General features: G+C 39.1%; 1 protein-coding gene across 1 annotated transcript in view; it reads right to left on the minus strand.

Moving 5' to 3' along the window:
* Positions 1-9612: 9612 nt before the first annotated feature.
* Positions 9613-21992, minus strand: part of hlfa (HLF transcription factor, PAR bZIP family member a) — a 37937-nt gene continuing 25557 nt past the window's right edge. Inside the window, exons 4-5 of the mRNA XM_055152416.1 lie at positions 12918-13132; positions 9613-10962 (exon numbers count right to left, since the gene is read on the minus strand). Of these exons, the coding sequence (XP_055008391.1) occupies positions 10747-10962; positions 12918-13132 (431 nt within the window). The 3' untranslated portion in view covers positions 9613-10746. The remainder of the gene's footprint in view (positions 10963-12917; positions 13133-21992) is intronic.

The raw sequence follows: 21992 nt of genomic DNA on the forward strand, positions 1-21992 counted from the left end.
AAGTGTGAGTTCGGGCACCAGCCAATCAGCGAAGAGTCATATATTCAGTGTTGGCAACGATTTCCAAGATCGAGGATTTAAAACCGGAACAAAGAGAATGTTTGGTGAATTTTATCAAGGGGAAAGACGTTATTGTCCTTCTTCCTACGGGATTTGGGAAAAGCTTCATATACCAGTTAACCCCGTTAGCGGTACGCCTTACATACGTCACGACCAAATAGCAAGGATTGGTTAAATAAAAGAAAGTAGCCGCCTACCGTCGAACAAACGAATCCTAATGTTGCGAGGTCAGATGTTTTTTACAAAAAGAAGCCGACTGATGAATCAGACTACCTCTGGATATGACCAGTATTGATTCAACTAATGATTATTTTAATATTGACCATTTGTGAGAAGAATCCCTCAGCGTCTTGGTAGAATCCACGACGAGGAGAAAAGTGGATAAACTGATTTTTCTCCTCACCAATGTTGACCATTGTGTTTTTCATTAGTTGGTATGTCCAGTAAATATTTCTATTATGTACTTTGACATTTTGCACCAACTTTTTTAACCGCATAAAGGTTGAGATATGGTGACTGAAGCTTTCTTGATAGAGAATATGTACGGTGTATTATTAATGAAAGTCTGTTTTCACATACAAGGTGTTTAAGCATTGTTTAAGAGCCTCTATAGTCCAGATCATGATAATGATTATCAAAATACAAATGCAGTTCTTTTAATAACTGCCCCAAAACGAACGACAAGACTTGTGTTCATTTTAGCTTTTGGACAACTTTTAATTTCAGATTTTGGTTTGTTTGTTAAAAAGTTTTTGTTTTTTTTTTCCTCTCAACAAATCAATGCACTTTTCCCATAAGCCTTTGAGCCTCACATTCTTAAAGTAACAGTAAGACCCTGTTATTACATTACAGGTACAATGAAATGATAAAATAAAGAATATTATCAATCAAGTATGTATTTATATCAAATGAAGATGCTTTTTTTTTTTTTAGCTTTTTAAATGAAATATGAATTTCATCATGATGAGTTTAAGATTCTTTTCACATCCCCCAAAGACCAGTGTGGAGTGTAATGTGACACGGAAAAAAAAAAAATCAGGTACAGATCCTTAAAGTTCACGTGAAGCCGTTGGGATCCTGTTTTCTCTGCTGCTCTGTCGACGACGAGTGGGGGGAAAATAAGAGACTCAATGAAACAACTTCGCTCATAGTTTTGTAAAAATATTGGCTGCGTTCAGAGGCCGCCGCTTTTTGAAATTTAATTAGTTTTTAATTTCAGATTTCAGTCCATTTGTTAAGAAGTTTTTTTGTTTTTTTTTACAACAAATCAATGCGCTTTTCCCATGAGCCTTTGAGCCTCACATTCTTAAAGTAACAATCAAGACCCTGTTATTACATTACAGGTACAATGAAATGATAAAATAAAGAATATTATCAATCAAGTATGTACAGTGAGGAAAAGAAGTATTTGAACACCCTGCTATTTTGCAAGTTTTCCCACTTAGAAATCATGGAAGGTCTGAAATTTCATCGTAGGTTCATGTCCACTGTGAGAGACATAATCTAAAAAGAAAATTAAAAAATCCAGAAATCACATTGTATGATTTTTTAACTATTTATTTGTATGATACAGCTGCAAATAAGTATTTAAACACCTGAGAAAATCAGTGTTAATATTTGGTACAGTAGCCTTTGTTTACAATTACAGAGGTCAGACATTTCCTGTAGTTTTTCACCAAGTTTGCACACACTGCAAGAGAGATTTTGGCCCACTCCTCCACACAGATCTTCTCTAGATCAGTGAGGTTTCTGGGCTGTCACTGAGAAACACAAGAGTTTGAGCTCCCTCCAAAGATTTTCTAATGGGTTTAGGTCTGGAGACTGACTAGGCCACGTCAAAACCTTGTTGTGCTTCTTACAGAGCCACTCCTTGGTTCTCCTGGCTGTTGGAAGACCCAGCCTCGACCCATCTTCAACGCTCTAACTGAGGGAAGGAGGTTGTTCCCCAAAATCTCTCAATACATGGTCCTCCTCTCCTTAATACAGTGCAGTCGCCCTGTCCCATGTGCAGAAAACCACCCCCAAAAGTGTTTAAATACTTATTTGCAGCTGTATTATACAAATGAAGAGTTAAAAAAAATCATACAATGTGATTTCTGGATTGTTCTTTTTAGATTATGTCTCTCACAGTGGACATGCACTTACGATGAAAATTTCAGACCCCTCCATGATTTCTAAGTGGGAGAACGTGCAAAATTACAACAGAGTATAAGGGTCAGATAAAAAAAAAAAGATGCTGGTGCTACAAGAATAAAGTCGTAACATTTCAACATTAAAGTCGTAATATTATGAGAATAAAGTCGAAGCCAGAAAAAGTCGTAATTTTACGAAAATAAAGTCATAAATTAAAATAAAGTCGTAATATTATGAGAATAAAGTTATAATATTACGAGAATGAAGTCGTAATAAAATCAAAGTCAAAGTGAAAAATGCGGCAGAAGAAGAACCTTGTTTTTCAATATAAAACCAAAAATAAGAAAACAACAATTTTCTTCATTATTTGCGCCTCCGGACTGAACCAGGACTAAACCAGGACTAAACCAGGACTAAACCAGGACTAAACGAGGTCCGAGACCAGACTGGGACTGAGACCAGGATTGAGACAAGAACTGAGTCAGGGACCAAGACTGAGACCGGGATCAGACAAGAACTGAGACCAGGATTGAGACCGGGACCAGAACAGGACTGAAAACGGTTTAGTCCTGATTCAGTCCTGGTTCAGTCCTGGTTCAGTCCGTATGCGGCGCAATAGTCCTGCATCGCATTTTAAAGTCACGGAAACGCCATTTCCCAATTCCGTGACTTAAACCAGGACTAAACTAGGACTAAACCTTTTTCAGTCCTGGTCTGGTCCCGGTCTCAATCCTGGTCTTTCTGGTTTGGTTCCGGATTCAGTCCTTGTTCAGTCGAATGAACGAATGATACACGGATTCTTCTCCTTTACAAAATGCTCCAAATTCTCCATTCTCCACGAGCAGCCGATTTTCTCCTAATATTACCACTTTATTTTGACTACGACTTTATTCTCATAAAATTATGACTTTATTCTCGTAAAATTACGACTTTTTCTGGCTTCGACTTTATTCTCATAATATTACGACTTTAATGTCGAAATGTTACGACTTTATTCTCGTACCAGCATTTTATTTTTTTTTTTTATCTGACCCTTATACTCCGTCGTACAAAATAGCAGGCTGTTCAAATACTTATTTTACTCACTGTATTTATATCAAATGAAAATGTTTTCTTTTTATCTATTTAAATGAAATATGAATTTAGTCTTATGAATTTTATCACAGGAATATTGCATTTTAATTTTCAGGGCACTACAATTATACAAAACAATGTCTGCAGCCCTTTTATACGTAAAACTTCAATGTCTACAATGAAATAAATAAAAACACCAGAACACACCAGACATCAGAAAAGATTTTTGATTTTATTTATAGACACTACAAATTACAGAGAGAGATAAAGAGGGCTTTACAGCACGAAGCAATGCCTGCATCCATCCATGTGATTCTCCATGAGCTCAATGTACAAGGTTCTACGCCTTCCAACAGTCCGCTGGTGTTGCCATGAATACAATGGTTACAAGTCTGGTGCAATGTCCAAAATAAGGAATGAAAACTAGTTAGTAACGTGTGGTTGAGTGGATTCACTGCAAAAAAGACATTTAGAATATTCTGAGTTGGTTTAACAAGATTTATTAAGTTGGTTGCGCTATATTTTTAATGTGTTTCTACTGATTTCAATTCGTATTTTCAATTCTTCCTGTGATATTTTCTACCAGTGGAGTTCCAAATTGCAGGTTATTTAATTAACTCATAGAAATCCAACCCTACTGACAGATAAATATAGGTAAAAATAAGTCAATATATTCAATTAGACTTACAAATTTGAATAAAATATAGTCAGAACAACTCAAAATTATTAAGTAGTTCATAATTTAAGCTCGTTTATGTATTAAAACACGTTTACACCAGTTCATGTCTTACCAACCTTTAAAAAATCAAGTCAAGACAACTCAAAATAATTAAGTAGCGCATAATTCAAGACCTTTAGATTCATTTAATGTATTTTTTGCAGTGATGTGTTGTTTCGATGCACTAAAAGCCCCGTGTGTCCTAAAAGTGTGAATGGGTGAAGACGTTAACATTGCTGGAGACTGGGGAACAGTCAGTGTATCCAAGGCACTGATAATTTGAATATGTATAGTATAGAGTTAACCTTTTCTGGTGAGGTAGAAATTACTTGACGGCGGTGAGGTAATTTTGGGATGGTTTAGTCATTGGCTTTTTCCTATGTTCATAATAATCATATATATATATAGCTCTATTTTAAAAAGAAACATTTATATAGTTCGAAAACCCACACAGTGTTCCATCATTCTAGACTTTTTTTTGTTCACATGACGTTCGCGCAAAGACAATAAATGCAAGACGAAGGGAAAAAAAAAGACTACACGCAAACTTTGGATCGGAAAGATTCAAACTATGGTTAATCCAGTCTATATCAAACGAAAATGTATGGAAGTTGACAAGTTTCAAGAGTTTTGCAATGGTAAAAAACACCAAAGAGGAATTTATTGTTTTATGTGCAGTTCTCCAGAGATCCATGGAATAAACCAGGTCCACACATCAATATTGTGGATTTTTGGTCCACTAGAACCGTTCTTCTTACAGCCGATGAGGAAAGAATAGACGTCCATTTCCAGGCTGATTCAAAAAAAAAATAAAAATCTGTTCAAATATTCCTTGCAACTTCCATACATTGTCCAAAATAGTTGGCCTTATCCCAAGTTGAAATAGTCAGCTAAAGCCTTGCCGTGAAAGCGTAGCACTACGACACTAAAACAAGGACTCGACACCGGTTCGCCATCGAGAAACTACAAGAAAAAAAAATACAATCCCAAATGGCTTCCGGGTGCCCATCACTCAGGTTTAGGGACAGACTACGGCCGCGGACACTCACACACACACACACACAATCCCTGTCCTTCATAGTAACGTTAGCCCGAATAAAACGCGATAGCAAGCCGCGGTAAAGCTGTGTACAGAGAAGCTTCCTGTGGTGGTGATGTTTGTATGGAAGCCTTAAGCGGCCATTTTTAAATCAGTGATAATCGTGCATGCATGATCCTTTGGAAATTGACTTAGTTTTATTTTGTTTTCATTTCAATTTTGCGTCGGGACCACCAAAGATACAAAATGAACAAGTCTCTTAATGCTGCGTTTTCTTTAAGGTTGTATAGAGGATTTTTTAAGGGAAGAGAAATACAGTGACAGAATTACTGTTGAAGTGACCTGTCTAGAAATCATTTAGTGACCGATGCATCAGTTTTTAGACCTTTTGTCTGCTTCAGTTGTGCAATCGCTGGAAGGAATCTACAAGAATCACCTCAGTTTGGCTTTGCTCCTTTTCCCCCTTCTCTTTTTCTTTCAGCGACCTCAAAAACAGACTTTCTTTTGCGGCGAACTGGTCATGGATTCTCGTCCGCCATGACAACGAACTTTGTGCGAAATGCAAGGAAGCTACAGTTTGAAAAAGCCTCTACGAACCGCTGCATAAACCACGTAATCCCTGCGCGCCGGCGAGTCAGTTACACTAGGGAGTTTAATTGACAACCTAACAGCCAATAGAAAATGAGGGAGCCTCGTTTTCTATTGGCTGATGTTTACCTGGAGTCACTATGTCCACAGTTGATAGATTTTTGTTATTTTTTTTTTTGGTCATCATAATTACAAGGCTGCTGCGTCTCTGTAATGGTATTTTAAACTTTCACTGACAATTTGAAACAAAACAAAAAAATCTTCCATACAACCTTTAAATGTCGGTAGTGGATAAATTCGAATCAGTTTAAGAAAGTTTCATGTCCAACCGATTCGGACTGCACCGAACTAGCCCAAATTTGTGTTTCAGAATTGCGATTTGACTGTTCCATTGCACTTTCTCGAGGTCAATAAAACAATAACAATATAACAATAAAATGCAGCATAAGTACTCCTCAAATTAGAACTCTATGGCAGCCTCAAAAGAACACAATTCAGAATTTCTTTGCTCAAAAAGTTTAAACTGGTGAATTCTTTATCAGTTTTAACAGTTTTACACTTGAGGTTAGTTCTAATTACCAAGGTAGCCCAAAAAATTCTAATTTCCAGTAAAAAATTCCAAACACCAAATTGTCAAAGTTAGGCTTAATCCCCAGAAAACTACAGCAGCACTTTTTTGGCAGTTTAGGGCTTCCATACCGTACATTCTTACCCTCTTCCTTTACCCATTTGTCGGATTAAAGTTTACGCTGGAGTGCGCGAGGGTGGTCGTATGAGTAAATGTTGTAATGCCCCAGAAAGTTTTTTATTTTTGTGTAAAACTAAGCTAAATATATAGACAGAATATTAAAATACCTCTATATGCACTGCTATAGTATTTTTTATCATCTTTTTGGATCTGTTGTGCCTTTAAAATACATAAATGTGTAGGAAAAATACTGTACAGAAAGACGATTTATATAAACATATTTTTGTAACCAATATAATTCTCTATATTGTGAATTTTGGTTTATTCGTGATAGGGTTAACCACGGTATCGGACAACACCATCCAACTTAGAACATTTTTGTCACATCTTTTACATTCATACAGCCATCTGAGAGACAAGGCGACAAAAACAACGCTAAAAACGCAGAGACTTACAGTTTCTAAAAAATTAAACTGCCGATTCATAGGCTAATAATTAGAGTAATCATAACCATGCTAACTGTGAGCAGAACATAAACAAAAAATATTATCAACAACTTTTCGCCAAAGAATAGCATTTATGGAGATTCTAAAGGGACAGTCGCGGTTTTGAGTGGGTTCTTATTTGAATCGCCAAAGGTTCGTCGTGTATTAGTTACCCTTAGCTTAACGAATTATCACGAATTTCGGACTTCCGGTCATTGTGCAATTCATACTGGGAAGGATTTTCTGAAAAAATTAGCATCAAACCACCATGTTTATTTTCCCAGTGGGATGTGTTTATTGACAAAGCCGATCTTTTCAAGTCTTTTGAACCATTTTGCTTTTGTTTCTGGTTCTGATATTGTCATATTTTAGTTTTGGGATTCGGACATTGTAACTGTGTGGTTGTTGGATCCTAACAGCAGAAAACGGCTCGAGAAACAGGCTTTGAAAGTTTGCTAACTCCATAAATGCAAAAGGGAATCAGATGTGTGTGATTGCAAACCTCTGTTCAAACTGTTTCTCTTCCCAAAGGAATTGAAAAATAGTGAAAGGTGAAGGCGATGGGCAGGATTGATCCACAGGAAGGACCAAAAAGGAAACCTTTGACTGACTAAATCATCCTGAGTTTGCAGCAAATATTTCACTATTTTTCAATTCCGTTGGGAAGGGAAACGGTTTGAACAGAGGTTTACAGTCACAGGGATCTAATTCCTTTTTGCAGTTATAGAGTTCACAAACAAATTTCTCGAGCCGTTTTCCGCTGTTAGGATCCAACAACCACACAATTACGATGTTCAAATCCCAAAACTAAAATATGACAATATCAGAACCAGAAACAAAAGAAGATCTTGAAAAAAATCTTGAAAAGATCAGCTTCGTCAATAGACACATCCCACTGGGAAATCAAACATGGAGGTTTGATGCTCACTTTTTTCAGAAAATCCTTCCCAGTATGCATTGCGCAATGACCGGAAATCCAAAACTCGTAATGCATGTATTAAAACGGTGTATCTGGCAACGTTAGCAAGTAGTAGTTGTAGTACTGATCGCATTCTTTGCTATCCTGTTTGGTCTGAAGACAATTTTTATGACTATTTTTCGTTTTATTTTTCCCCCACACATTTTAAAGCCACGTAGAAAATACCAAAAACTCCTGAAACCCACTTAAAATTCCCAAACCGCCCCTTTGAATCCGAAACAAGGAAGAGGCTAAACATGGACAGTAGTAGTATCAATACTAACAATTATATCAACAGAATATATATTTATATATATATAAAAAAACAACAATCTTCCATCTGAGAAATAAAAGGTAGATAAATACGATGCAGAGGAACTATTTTTTCTTTTGAGCGTGAAAACATTGCACCGGTTCAGATTGTGAGACACGCATTAGTGCAGAGTTAACAAGACAACAGACAGAAGGAGGAACACGGCAAAAAAGATCAACATTTGTTAAAATTACTTGAGTTTTTTGAGTAATTTTGACTAGTTTAAATTGATTCGTTTTTAGGTCTATAATAACCGACGTTTTAAGTATTTTCCACTAGATTTTTTTTGGTTGACACTCATAATTTTCAATATAAATGTCAAGGCAGTGTAATCTGTCAACAGAATGAAACTGTTTCTTTAAAATATCTTTTCAACCACTCAGAAATATCAAGTTTTCCCAACCCAATCTAGTCAAAACTACTTAAAATTCATAATTCAGGTCATTTTAACTTTTAACAGATTTTTTTCTGCAGTGGATGTCGTAAATGTGAAGTTTTGTGAGTTAAAAAGATTCATTTTTTTTGTGATTATTGCTCAGTGTTGAGGCCGTGAACCCCAAACGCTGGTTTTCAGATTGCACATGTCGAAATTAAGCGCTTTGTATAAATATTTCCGAGGTGTTGACGGAAAGAAATCGAGTTAATTAACGAGTAAAGGAGAAGCAAGTAAGGAAAGGATCATGGTTACATTTTTACAGTGTACAATGGATTTTTGCGAAAGCTTTACATAGACAGTGAATCGTGAAAGTAACGAGCACTTTATATTATCAAAACAGCATCAAAAAGTGCCTTGTAATCAGATAAAATGATTTAGATAGAAAACACTGGCAAAAGCGTATATTTACAGCTCGTGTAGTCCGCTCACTTGCTCCCCCTTTAACGACAGGACCATGTATTCAAGAAAGAGTTTTATACAGAGACAGAGACGGAGGGAGTAGGTCCAAACGTCACGTAGAAAATGGTACACACCACAAAAACACATGACAGTTAAAATGACTTGAAAATATTGAGTAGTTTGAACAAGGATTGACCAAGTAACCAGGTCAATCAGGTCCATTTCTTTACTTAATTATGACTAGAATTGACTAGTTTTAAGTAAAATAGTGTTACTTCCTGCGTTTGAGCATTTTAACCAACCAGGAATATTTGAAAATAGTACTGCACTTGAAAAAAACAAAATCTAGTTAAATGAAAATGACTTAAATTAAGAATATTTGACTTTATTTGAGTGGAATCAACTTGACAAGTAAAATTATCTAAGTGTCGAGGAGAAAATTCAGTTTGTCGACTGGACAAAAGTTAGTCATCCAAGCTGCTTCTTCGGTTCCAGAACTCAAGAACTGAAGAAGCATCTTGGAAGAGCTGCGAAAAGTCTTCAACCAAACCAACTTTTGTCCAGTCGACGAACTGAATTTTCTCCTTGCAGTGGATTCTACCTGGACGACTGAGGGATTCTTCACTAGTCAGGTAAGTGTGTTTTTCTTAAATCAAGCAACATTATATTTAGTTTCTTATTTTAATTGCAAAAAGTAGTTGTTTTTCTTAAGTGTAGCAAGATTTTTATATTTTAAAAAGATCAAAAAGTCTTGTTCCATTGCAGATCATTTTACTCGTCAAGAGAAATTTACTCAAATCGTGATACAACTTTCTTAACTCAAATCGTCTTAACTTGGCTAGATTTTGTTTGTTTTTTTGCAGTGAAGCACTTAACTCGAGAATTCCAAGTCGTTTTAACTCGATAATCGTTTTCACAATGTCATTTGTGTATTTGACAGTGCAAAGAGAGAGACACAAAGAGGAGGAGGTGTAAGCGGTGATGCGATTGGCTGGTGAGAGGGTTGGCTCATCGGGACTCCTCACAGTACAATAGTGGGAAGTATGCATGTGTAAATATATATATATATACCATCTATGCATATACTTAGAACAATGTGTACAGAAAAACAAGGGTCAAAGCTTATGATCAAAAATGACACGAAAATACCAGATTTATAACGAGGGAGCGGGTTGGTACACTGCAAAAGGTGTAATGTCTACATGAGATTTCGGAACTTTCATTAAGGATATTGAGTAGTTTTAACTTGTTTGGATTAATGAAGTGTTTGGAAGATAACTCTATGGGAGATTCGCTGTTTTTGAAAGAAATATCCAAACTTATGGCGCACAAATGTTGAAACTTCTGGTCATTATTTGTTTGGGATCAGCTCCGCAAACTTGTCATGTTAATCTTCTGGTTTTTTAAAGTCCTTTCAGCTGACAACAATCACGTCTTTAGGGTTGAATAATGGCACAATTTTCTGAAACTATTCATTTTTGTTTGTTTATATTGACAGAAAAGATGGTGAATTTCGTGCTGGTTTTTGTTTCATGTGGATAGGTTCAGTAATTACAAAAATGTGAACCATAAACCAGGTCAACAAATCTGCAATCTGACAGTTCCACAGTAAAATCTGCCATAGAATTCAGACCTCCAGCTCAGTTTAAATATGAAAACCACTCAAATCAAGTGCAGAAATTCAGGTCAAATGAACTCATGTAGATAGTCCAGTTTTTGACAGTGTATGGGTTTGATTTGGGTCAGGGTTAGGCAGTGCCACCAAAAAGAAGCACATTGTCCTTCAAAAAACATGGGGGGAGCATTGGTGGAATTTGGGACTGACGGGGGCAGACAGGTGCGGGCGGGTGCGGCTTCACAGGGGGCCGTGCCGAGCCTCGTATTTGGCCACAACGTTTTTGCAGCGGCCCAGCTCCTTGCGCAGATCGGCGACCTCCACGCGCAGGGCGGCGTTCTCCTTCTCCAGGAACGCCGCGCGGATGGCGATCTGGTTTTCCTTGAGGCGGCGGGCGTCTCGGGAGCGCTTGGCCGCCACGTTGTTCTTTCTGCGGCGAGCCCAGTACTTATCGTCCTGGGAGAGAAAGAGATGAAGGGGGAGGGAGACGGAGTAGAGAGAAGGATAGGGAGAGAAAGAAGGAGAGAAGAAGAGAGTGGATGGAAGAAAGAAAGAAAGAAAGAAAGAAGAAGGAAGAAGGAAGGGGTGGGGGGTGTATGGGGAGATACAGAAGGAGAGAAAAGGAGGCAATTAATCCAAATCTAACAGTGATTACAAGATTTGCTCCAATCAGTTACAAAATAGTGTAATTGGGGAAAAATAAAAGAATTAATTTCTTTTCTGAATTATCTGGGTACTCGTTCTGTCCCACAAAACCTGGATGATTTTCAAAAAATAGATCAGTTTTCTCTAGCGCTTAGTGTTCACTCCACACTCAGTGGTGGTTTGCTACTGCTGTAGCCACAGCTGCCCTGGGGCAGACTGACGGAAGCCCCTCCGACCACCACCAACACTCACACACACTTTCATACTAGGCAATGTGGGTGAAGTGTCTTGCCTAAGGACACAACGACAGTTTTTGCTACTGACGCCCCACTGTGGCACCTGATTTTCCCAGCGGTCTCCCATCCAAGAACTAACCAGGCTCGGCCCTGCTTCTGAGATCTGACGAAAACAGGCTTTGGCAGCTGGGATGGCCACAGTGCATAAACATTAGTTCATCAGTTAAAAAAAAAAACATATTCATGACACATTTTTAAGAGTGTTGTTTTTTTTATTTTTGTAACTAATACGCTCAGTGCTCATGGTCAGAAAGAACAGCAGAGCCTTGGATTTATATTTAGATTGTGTATAGAATAGTATATGGTAACTATAGTAACTACAGTAACTACGGTAACTATAGTAACTATAGTAACTATAGTAACTATGGTAACTACAGCAACTATAGTAACTATAGTAACTACAGTAACCGTAGTAACTATAGTAACTACAGTAACCATAGTAACTATAGTAACTACAGTAACCATAGTAACTATAGTAACTGTAGTAACTACAGTAACCATAGTAACTATAGTAACTACAGTAACCGTAGTAACTATAGTAACTGTAGTAACAACAGTAACCATAGTAACTATAGTAACTACAGTAACCGTAGTAACTATAGTAACTACAGTAACCATAGTAACTATAGTAACTATAGTAACTACAGTAACAGTAACTACTAGTAACTACAGTAACCATAGTAACTATAGTAACTACAGTAACCGTAGTAACTATAGTAACTGTAGTAACAACAGTAACCATAGTAACTATAGTAACTACAGTAACCATAGTAACCATAGTAACTATAGTAACTACAGTAACCATAGTAACTATAGTAACTGTAGTAACTACAGTAACCATAGTAACTATAGTAACTGTAGTAACAACAGTATAGACCAGGGGTGTCCAGTCTGTGCACAGGGGGTGTACACTGAACCCTGTTTGAAGCGGTGGGGCACAGAGCTGTGGTAGAGTTTTAATAGAGCTGTCACACTTGAACACAGTGTGGAACATTCAGGTTCACTCTGTGTCACACTTCACTCTGATACTGTTGAAGCTTTAGTGATACTATTACAGATATTCACAGAACTTTAAAAAGTTCTGCCTATGATGGGCCACTGGGACCAATTCAGAAGGACGACTAACAAAATGAACAAAAATTGGCCTGAGGGTCACATTTGGCCCCTGGGCCATAGTTTGGAAACCCCTGGTCTAGATTTTATAAATACATTGTTAAAGGGGCTGTACCCAATTTTTACAGGTTTCACTTTATGACATGAAAAAATCAGATACAGCACCAATATGGCACCATTAAGCTATGACTGTTTTCTCTGTTTTGCAAGTCTGCACTAAATAAAATAAAAGTATTTATGACTTTGTGACTAAACAGTAATTCATTAATGTATCTTAATAAAGCATTGAGTTGAAATCAAACTACTCAAATGTGACATAAAAATGCTTCCCAAACATAACCTGTCCTGGGCCAGTACCTTGAGGTCCTCGGGGATGAAGACTTTGCGTGCCTTCTTGATCATTGGCTGTGGCTTCAGTTCTTCTGCGGTGAACTTGCGTTTGCGTGGGTCAAACATCTCCTGCCCGGGCACGCTGGACAGAGCCAGGTCGGCCGGGTCGGGCTCGTAGGTGATGGGCACCTGGATGGACTCAGGGTCGATGGGGCTGGGCGTGTCCCGAGCAGAGGGCAGAGCTGTGGGCACAGGACGAGGGTCAGAACATGGAATAATAAAACAAGTGTGTTCCTGAAGGATAATTGAGAGGAAAAGCAGTTCAGCTGGACTAGATATGAATTCATTACATATGTATTATATAATATATGTATTATATTATGTATTATATTATGTATGTATTATATAACTCAACACAACACAATCATACTTAGATCACCAGGTTACCTTTCAATGTTTGATAAAATATTATATTTGCCGAAAAACAACATATATTTTTTTATATTTTTGAAACTACTGCACATTACATCAGGTTTGTATTGCTTTGTATTATGTTTTTGTGTATTTATGGAGAGTTGTCATGAGGGAGCGTGGGTGATGTGGATGATGTAGGCTTGTGGGCGGAGCCTTGTACTGCTAACCATAAGGAGGGTTCAAATAGGGCCCAGGAGAGATCGCTAAATGACTTAAACATGCATGTATGACATTGAAAAGCTCAATGTTTCCCACTGAACATGTTGAAATATGATTACAGCCCATGATACTACAATATTTATTCAGTGTGGGATTAAGCCTTTCTATCAGGTGACACTGCTAAGTTACAGGTCAGATCTGTGGAGAGGCAACATGTTTTTCCAAGTTTTTTTTTTTTTTTTTTATTAAAACAACTGTATTACCACAAGATATCATTTTAAGATCTGAATAAAACTAAATCTGTTCATCTCCAGGTTAAAATACGCTTAAAAACTTGATAAAGTGCATTTAGACAAAGAAACCGAGCGATTGTGGAGAGTAGGGAGTATTTTCCGAGCTGGGACTTGTGAGCGCCACTAAAGCAGAAGTGCGTTGACCTGCCTGTGTCCCCCGTGGCGAGGGCCCGGCGGGGGTCCTCTGTGACATTATGTGAAAATAATGACGGAAAATACTTTAATACGACGAGAAAAGGTCAAATCCATTACAGCCATAAAACCAGGAGAGGGTTTACGCCAAAATCACATGTTTCTTTCAAAGGGAAGAAGTGTTTTTTTAGGTCAAAGATGTCACACAGAGAAGACTTCAACTGTGATCTGACCCTCTCCTCTTCATCCTCTGACCCTCTCCTCTTCATCCTCTGACCCTCTCCTCTTCATCCTCTGACCCTCTCCTCTTCATCCTCTGACCCTCTCCTCTTCATCCTCTGACCCTCTCCTCTTTATCCTCTTCATCCTCTCCTCTGCTCCATCTGACCCTCTCCTCTTCATCCTTGGCTCTTCTGACCCTCTCTTAGTCTCCTCCAGTCTTAAAGTCATTTGCTGTTTTTCTTTCTGACCACCAGGAGGAGCTGTAGAACAATGTCTAACCCCCCGGACCTCCCCTCCTCTGCCCCCCTGTCTCTCTCTCCTCTCTCTGCCTCCTCTCTCTGCTCCCTCTCTCTGCCCCTCTCTCTGCTCTCTGTCCTCCTCTGTCTCCTCTCTCTGCCCCTCTCTCTGCCCCTCTCTCTGTCCCCTCTCTGTCCCCTCTCTCTGTCTCTGTCCCTCTCTCTGTCCCTCTCTCTGTCCCCCTCTCTGTCCCCTCTCTGTCCCCCTCTCTGTCCCTCTCTCTGTCCCTCTCTCTGTCCCTCTCTCTGTCCCTCTCTCTGCCCTCTCTCTGCTTCTCTCTCTGTTTCTCTCTCTGCCCCTCTCTCTGTCCTCTCTCTGTCCCTCTCTCTGTCCCTCTCTCTGTCCCTCTCTCTGTCCCTCTCTCTGTCCCTCTCTCTCTGTCCTCTCTCTGTCCCTCTCTGTCCTCTCTCTGCTTCTCTCTCTGCCCCTCTCTCTGCTCCTCTCTCTGTCTCTCTCTCTGTCCCTCTCTCTTCCCCCTCTCTGCCCTCTCTCTGTCCCCCTCTCTGCCCCTCTCTGTCCCCCTCTCTGTCCCCTCTCTCTGTCCCTCTCTCTGTCCCCTCTCTGTCCTCTCTCTCCTCTCTCTGTCTCTCTCTCTCTCTGTCCCTCTCTCTGTCCCTCTCTCTGCCTCTCTCTCTCTCTCTGCCCTCTCTCTCTCTGCCCTCTCTCCTCTCTCTGCCCCTCTCTCTGCCTCTCTCTGTCCTCTCTCTGTCCCTCTCTCTGTCCCTCTCTCTGCCCCTCTCTCTGCCCCTCTCTCTGCCCCTCTCTCTGCCCTCTCTCTCTCTCTCTCCCTCTCTCTGCCTCTCTCTCTCTCCTCTCTCTGCCCCTCTCTCTCTTTCTCCTCTCTCTGCCCCTCTCTCTCCTCTCTCTGTCCCTCTCTCTGCTCTCTCTCTCTCTGCCCCTCTCTCTGCCCTCTCTCTGCCCCTCTCTCTCCCTCTCTCTGCCCCTCTCTCTGTCCCTCTCTCTGTCCCTCTCTCTGCTCCCTCTCTCTGCCCCTCTCTCTGCCTCTCTCTCTCTCTCTGCTCTCTCTCTCTGCCCTCTCTCTGCCCCTCCTCTGGTTAACTTGTGATGTTTTCCAGTCAGCTGATTTCAAAGACAAAAGACATGATCACAAAGTCAGCTGCCTGCCCCCGAGACACTGAGAGAGCTTTTTTTTTTTTTTTTTTTTTTTTAAACTCTGAAGAAACACTGAAACGTTTTGGGGGAAAATGTACGATTACAAATTTCCTAACAAATTCTGAAATGAATATCACTTTATTTGAGTCTCAAGATTATGGTCAAAGTGGAAAGAGCATTTGAGAGAAGACTGGGAGGGCATCTGACACACCGGGGTACTTCAGAACGTGTTTGAAGGCGTCTAAAGTACAGGTTTAGCAGGTTATATACAGAATAACACCCGTGAAGAGTTAAATTGTGTTAAATTGTGTTAAATGACTTGAAAAATTTCAGCCTTTCACACTTGCTAATTGTGAACATTTAAAAAGCCATCTGACGCTTTCAGTACTTCAGAAGTATATAGGACTACTACTACTACTACTGCTACTACTGCGACTACTACTGTGACTACTACTACTACTGCAACTATTACTACGACTATTACTACTCCTGCGACCACTATTACTGCAACTACTACTACGACTACGACTACTACTACTACTATGACCACTACCACTGCTACTATTACTACTACTACTACTATTGCGACTACTACTACTACTACTACTACTACTACCACTAATACTACTATTAGTACTACTATTACTGCTGCGAATACTACTACTACTACCACTACTATTACCCTTACCACTACTACTACTACCACCACTACCACCACTACTACTACTACTACTACCACCACTACACTACTACCACTACTACCACTACTACTACTACCACTACTACTACTACTACTACTACTACTACTACTACCACTACTACTACTACTACTACTACTACTACTACTACTACTACTACTACTACTACTACTACTACTACTACTACTACTACTAGTACTACTGTGTACACATTTTTATATAATTCTCAACAGTTATTACTCAGAATTTCAGAATAGTATTGGACCACGTAGTGTCAGAATCAGGCCAAACTACTACTACCGTTAATCACCCTGCAGTGTACACATTTTTTACATCATTCTGAGCATTTTTTTTTTTTTTTGTGACTTTTTGACTCTGAGAATCTGCTCCAGGACAAGAATGTTCCCTGCAGAAACAAACAGGAAGTGAGCGTCCTGCATCTTTCTGTACACACTCCTCACCGTCCCGACACGAGCGCCCGTCTGAGAGTGACAGCTTCACACTCCTGGGCCTCTCTGTGAGGAGTCTGCATGTTCTCCCTGTGTCCCCATCCACCCAAAACATCAACAACAAGTCAAATCCTCCAGCTCAGGTCCTGACCAAGACCTGCTCAAGATCTGGAGATGGTCCCACCGCTCCTGACACCCAGAGACACTGAAGGACGGGTCAAATGCAGAGGACAAATACTACTGCTACGACTGGTACTACTACTCAAGCTTTTTACGTTACTACTAGTGCTACTACTACTACTCAGGCTTTTTACGCTACTACTACTACTACTACTACTCGAGCTTTTTACGCTACTATTAGTACTACTACTCCTCAGGCTTTTTACGCTACTACTATTGCTACTACTACTACTCAGGCTTTTTACTCTACTACTAGTACTACTACTCCTCAGGCTTTTTACGTTATTACTAGTGCTACTACTACTACTCAGGCTTTTTACTCTACTACTAGTACTACTACTCCTCAGGATTTTTACGCTACTACTAGTACTACTACTCAGGCTTTTTACACTGCTACTACTAGTACTACTACTACTCAGGCTTTTTACACTGCTACTACTAGTACTACTACTCCTCAGGATTTTTACGCTACTACTAGTACTACTACTACTCAGGCTTTTTACGCCACTACTAGTACTACTACTACTCCTGACATCTGACACACAGGAGTATTTCAGAATGTGGAGGTGTCTAAAGTACAGGCTAAACAGGTTATATACAGAATAACACCCATGAAGAGTTAAACTGTGTTAAATTGTGTTAAAATACTACAACTACTGTTAATTATGCCACTACTAGTACTAGCTCTGCCACTACTGCTATTACTAGTTGTACTTGGGTACTTTTTATACTAGTTGCAAGTATCACTACTATTACTTTAACTCTGAAGAAGCAATGAAACATTTTGGGGGAAAATATATGATTTTTTTTTTTTTTTTTAAACAAATTCTGAAATTAGTATTGGAGGAGGACATCTGGGAGGGCATCTGACACACATCACTATTTCAAATGGTGTTTGTAGGTGTCTAACATACAGACTAAACAGGTTATATAAACTATACAGAATAACACCTGTGAAGAGTTAAATTGCGTTAAATTACTACTACTGCAGAGGACACATTTCCCTACATGGAAACTGCAAAAAATTACCCTCAACTACTCCTACTACTACTACTACTACTACTACGACTAGTACTACTTTTTTTTTTTTAATGCTACTACTAGTACTAGCTTTGCCACTACTACAATAACTAGTTGTACTTGGGTACTTTTTTATACTAGTTGCCAGTATCACTACTATTACTTTAACTCTGAAGAAGCAATGAAACCTTTTGGGGAAAATATATGATTACAGTTTTTCTAACAAATTCTGACATCTGACACACAGGAGTATTTCAGTACATCTTTGTAGGTGTCTAAAGTACAGGTTTAGCAAGTTATATACAGAATAACACCCGTGAAGAGTTAAATTGCGTTAAATTGTGTTAAATTACTACTACTGTAGAGGACAAATTTCTCTACATGGAAAATGCAAAAATTACCCTCAACTACTCCTACTACTACTCCTACTACTGCTCCTACTACTGCTCCTACTACTACTACAACTACTACTACAACTACTACTACCATTGTTACTACAGTGTACACATTTTTATATAATTCTGAACAGTTATTTACTTTTGCACTCAGAATTTCAGAATAGTATTAGACCACGTAGTCTCAGCCAAACTACTACTACTACTACTACTACTACTACTACTACTACTACTACTACTACTACTACTACTACTACTACTACAGTGTACACATTTTTTACATAATTCTGAGCATTTTTTTTTTTTTTTAGAGTTATGGTGCAGCAATAGCTCAAAAAAACAAAACAACAACAACAACAACAACAGAGGGAACTACATAGACCATGATCCTTTGCTCCATTTCAGTGCAGACTACAAGAAGAAATAACAGTTCTAAACACTTTTAAGTCTTAGTTCTTTGGATTAAGTCTTGTCAAGGCATTTTATGAGGAAAAAGTCACATATTTTGTTTTGTTTGCCTCTACAAAATATCACAATAAATATCGTACCGTGAGATGTATATCGTGAAAATATCGTACTGAGAGATTTAGATATCGTTACATCCCTAATTGTGAGTCTCCCCACCATATCGTGACCTTTCCCACAATATTGTAATAAATATCGTACCGTGAGGTTCAGACCGTGTCGATATCGTATCGTGAGACTTGGATATCGTTACACCCCTAGTACTGATACTAATAAAACTAATAATAATAATACTGCGAATACTAACTGATACTGCTAGTGTTGTCCCAATACTAACATTTCCATACTAAGGAATAGACTCGATACTCAATCCTGATTCCGATACCACAACAAATGTGATTTTCAACATGAAATCGTAGTATTTTCTTTTCTATTTTTTCTGTTGTGAACTTATTTGTGTGTAAAGGTTGTTTTCTGTGCGATCAATGAGACTTTTTTAGTGTCGATACCTGCAAAAAGCAAGGATCTAGTTTCGATACCAGCTTTAGTATCAATTAGAGTCTGATTTTCGATACTCTTGACAGCCCTAGTTACTGCTTCACACTATAGCACTACTGTAAACATCCTCCTCAAAGCCATTCTTTTTCACTTTTCCTCTGGTTTCCGCGGATTTGAACTGAACTGAAATAAACTGATCCTTATTAACCCGGATTAAGAAACAACAGGCTCCTCTGTGTTTTTCGATAACTCAATAATTGGACATTTTTAGATCCTTTCCGTCGGTTATGTGAGCAGCACTCGGACGATTCCTGTGGATTCTTTCCTACTTCAAATTAGTAGAAAAATTACCGACAATTAAACTCAAATCATACTTTTAATTTCATCTGGAACATCTCAGTGGGGGCAGTTATTTGGTATATGTAAAGAACCAAATGTTTCAGGCAGAGACTTGCAATTCGTGACTTGGACGCGAGTCAGACTTGAGACTTGACTTGATAAAATGGACTAAGACTTGGGACTTGACTTGGACTTGAAGCTCAGTGACTTGGGACCTCGGACTTCAGTCCCGTGATGTGAGAAGATTTGATGCTTCTCCAAAAAAATTGATGTTTTTAGAAAATACTTTACACTGATACGATACATACCTCGATACAGTGCACTTTTGATTCGATACAATATATTTCAAATCAATTCGATACGATATTTGATAAAAATAAAGGCTAAATCATGGCTGTGATACTAAAAGTCTTTGTTAAATCACTTCTTCTTGTGCAACGTTCAGATGAAACACAAACATTTTAATCATCAAAACAGTGAAAATGTCAAATGTGACGCATAAATTCCATAATTCCTTCCTCCTAACAAAATAATTTAGTAAAATACACCAAAAAATACTGTTAGTGATATATCGATACAGTGGCCCACAATATCGATACTGTATCATCACATTAAACGATACGATATCTTGATATTTGGATATTTTTGCGCACCACTAATTGATAAGTGTGGTGCTGAATTTTACAGGAACAAACTGGAACATGTCCCTCCCACTTCTCGGTTTGTTACTTTGGATGGAACTGAAGTACTGTGATGTGGTATACTCAAATGTACTACAGTAAAACACAGTACAATACAGTAAAACAGAGAGAACTACATAGAACATGATCCTTCCATTTCAGTGCAGAATATACAACAAAATAACTGTTATTAAACTCTCTTAAATCTGAATTCTTTCTATTCTGATGGTAATGTTTCACACTAAGATCTTGACAAGACATTTAAAAGGGAAAAAATTGCATTTCTACAACTCTTCTAATCATATATTAATATACTATGACTTTTTAATAAGTACAATTGAGCTTAAAATCAAGGCAGTATTTGGTGCTTTGTTTTAAAGACTTGAAATGACTTGAAGCTCAAAGCAGACGACTTGGACTTGACTTGGACTTATGGCCCAGTGACTCGAGACTCGACTTGGACTTGCCTGTATTTGACTTGGGACTTGACTCGGACTTGAGGCCAAAGACTTGAGACTTACTCGAGACTCGCAAAACATCGACTTGGTCCCACCTCTGGTTCAAATGCCCTTCCCGAGCGTCAGATGCCCTCCCTGTGTGTCAGATGCCCTCCATGCACATCAGATGCCCTCCCTGTGTGTCAGATGCCCTCCATGCACATCAGATGCCCTCCCTGTGTGTCAGATGCCCTCCATGTCAGATGCCCTCCCTGTGTGTCAGATGCCCTCCTGTGTGTCAGATGTGTGTCAGATGCCCTCCCTGTGTGTCAGATGCCCTCCCTGTGTGTCAGATGCCCTCCCTGTGTGTCAGATGCCCTCCCCGTGTCTCTGTGAGGTCTTATTCTGTGTCAAAGCTGCTCTCCCTGTAGCTTAGACTCTCCAAACCTGTTCTGAAATGCCTGAGATTCTCCATATTCCAGTCTGCAAACGATAACTGTTAACAGCAACTAGCATGCAAACGTGCACTTCCTGATTCTTAAGCCATAAAACACTTTATAATTAAGATGCAGAAAGCTTTACAAATCTATTGTGCACTTAGTTATTGAGTATTGCATCTTTGTTCATATTTTGCAGCCCTAAATTTGGAGAATCAAGATTTTTTTTTATCAATTTCTAATAAAAAAAATAAGAGTACAAATATTTCAGAATTGCCTTTTAAATTCTGCTCGTGTTTCTTAGGTGTTGTGACACTCCAGAGAACAGCGCCGATCTCTCCGCGCCCTTCGACCCACGACCTTTAGCAGCCCGAGTTCACTGGTTCAAAATGGCGGCGGCCGAAAGCCTCTTAAAAGTCTAAAGTGGAGCGACGTGGAGCCTGAAATACCCACGCCCCCGCCACCTCCGGGACGCTCCAGGAAACAAGCAGTTAAATTTACACGACCTCTGACACCTTTGGGACAAAAATATTTCGACCGGCAGTTGTTAATCGCTATGACAACCATCCTAACTTTTCTTCATTCTGAAACCCATGTGTCAGTGTAGCTGCTCGTCTCCATGGAAACGTTAGTGCTTTACCTGGAATGGGTCAGTATGGTTTAATCTCCATAGAGACGAGCAGGTGACACCAGCAGGTCAAGTTACAGGTCAGATCTGTGGAGATGTGAGTCAGCTGATACATGTAAAATACATGTTCTTCAGTGGGTTTCATTTTGACCGATACAAACATCTGTAAGTGAATAAATGCAACGA

The sequence above is a fragment of the Boleophthalmus pectinirostris genome, unplaced genomic scaffold (assembly GCF_026225935.1).
Source record: "Boleophthalmus pectinirostris isolate CB_2022bp ecotype Guang Dong unplaced genomic scaffold, ASM2622593v1 HiC_scaffold_17, whole genome shotgun sequence".
Taxonomy (NCBI): domain Eukaryota; kingdom Metazoa; phylum Chordata; class Actinopteri; order Gobiiformes; family Gobiidae; genus Boleophthalmus; species Boleophthalmus pectinirostris.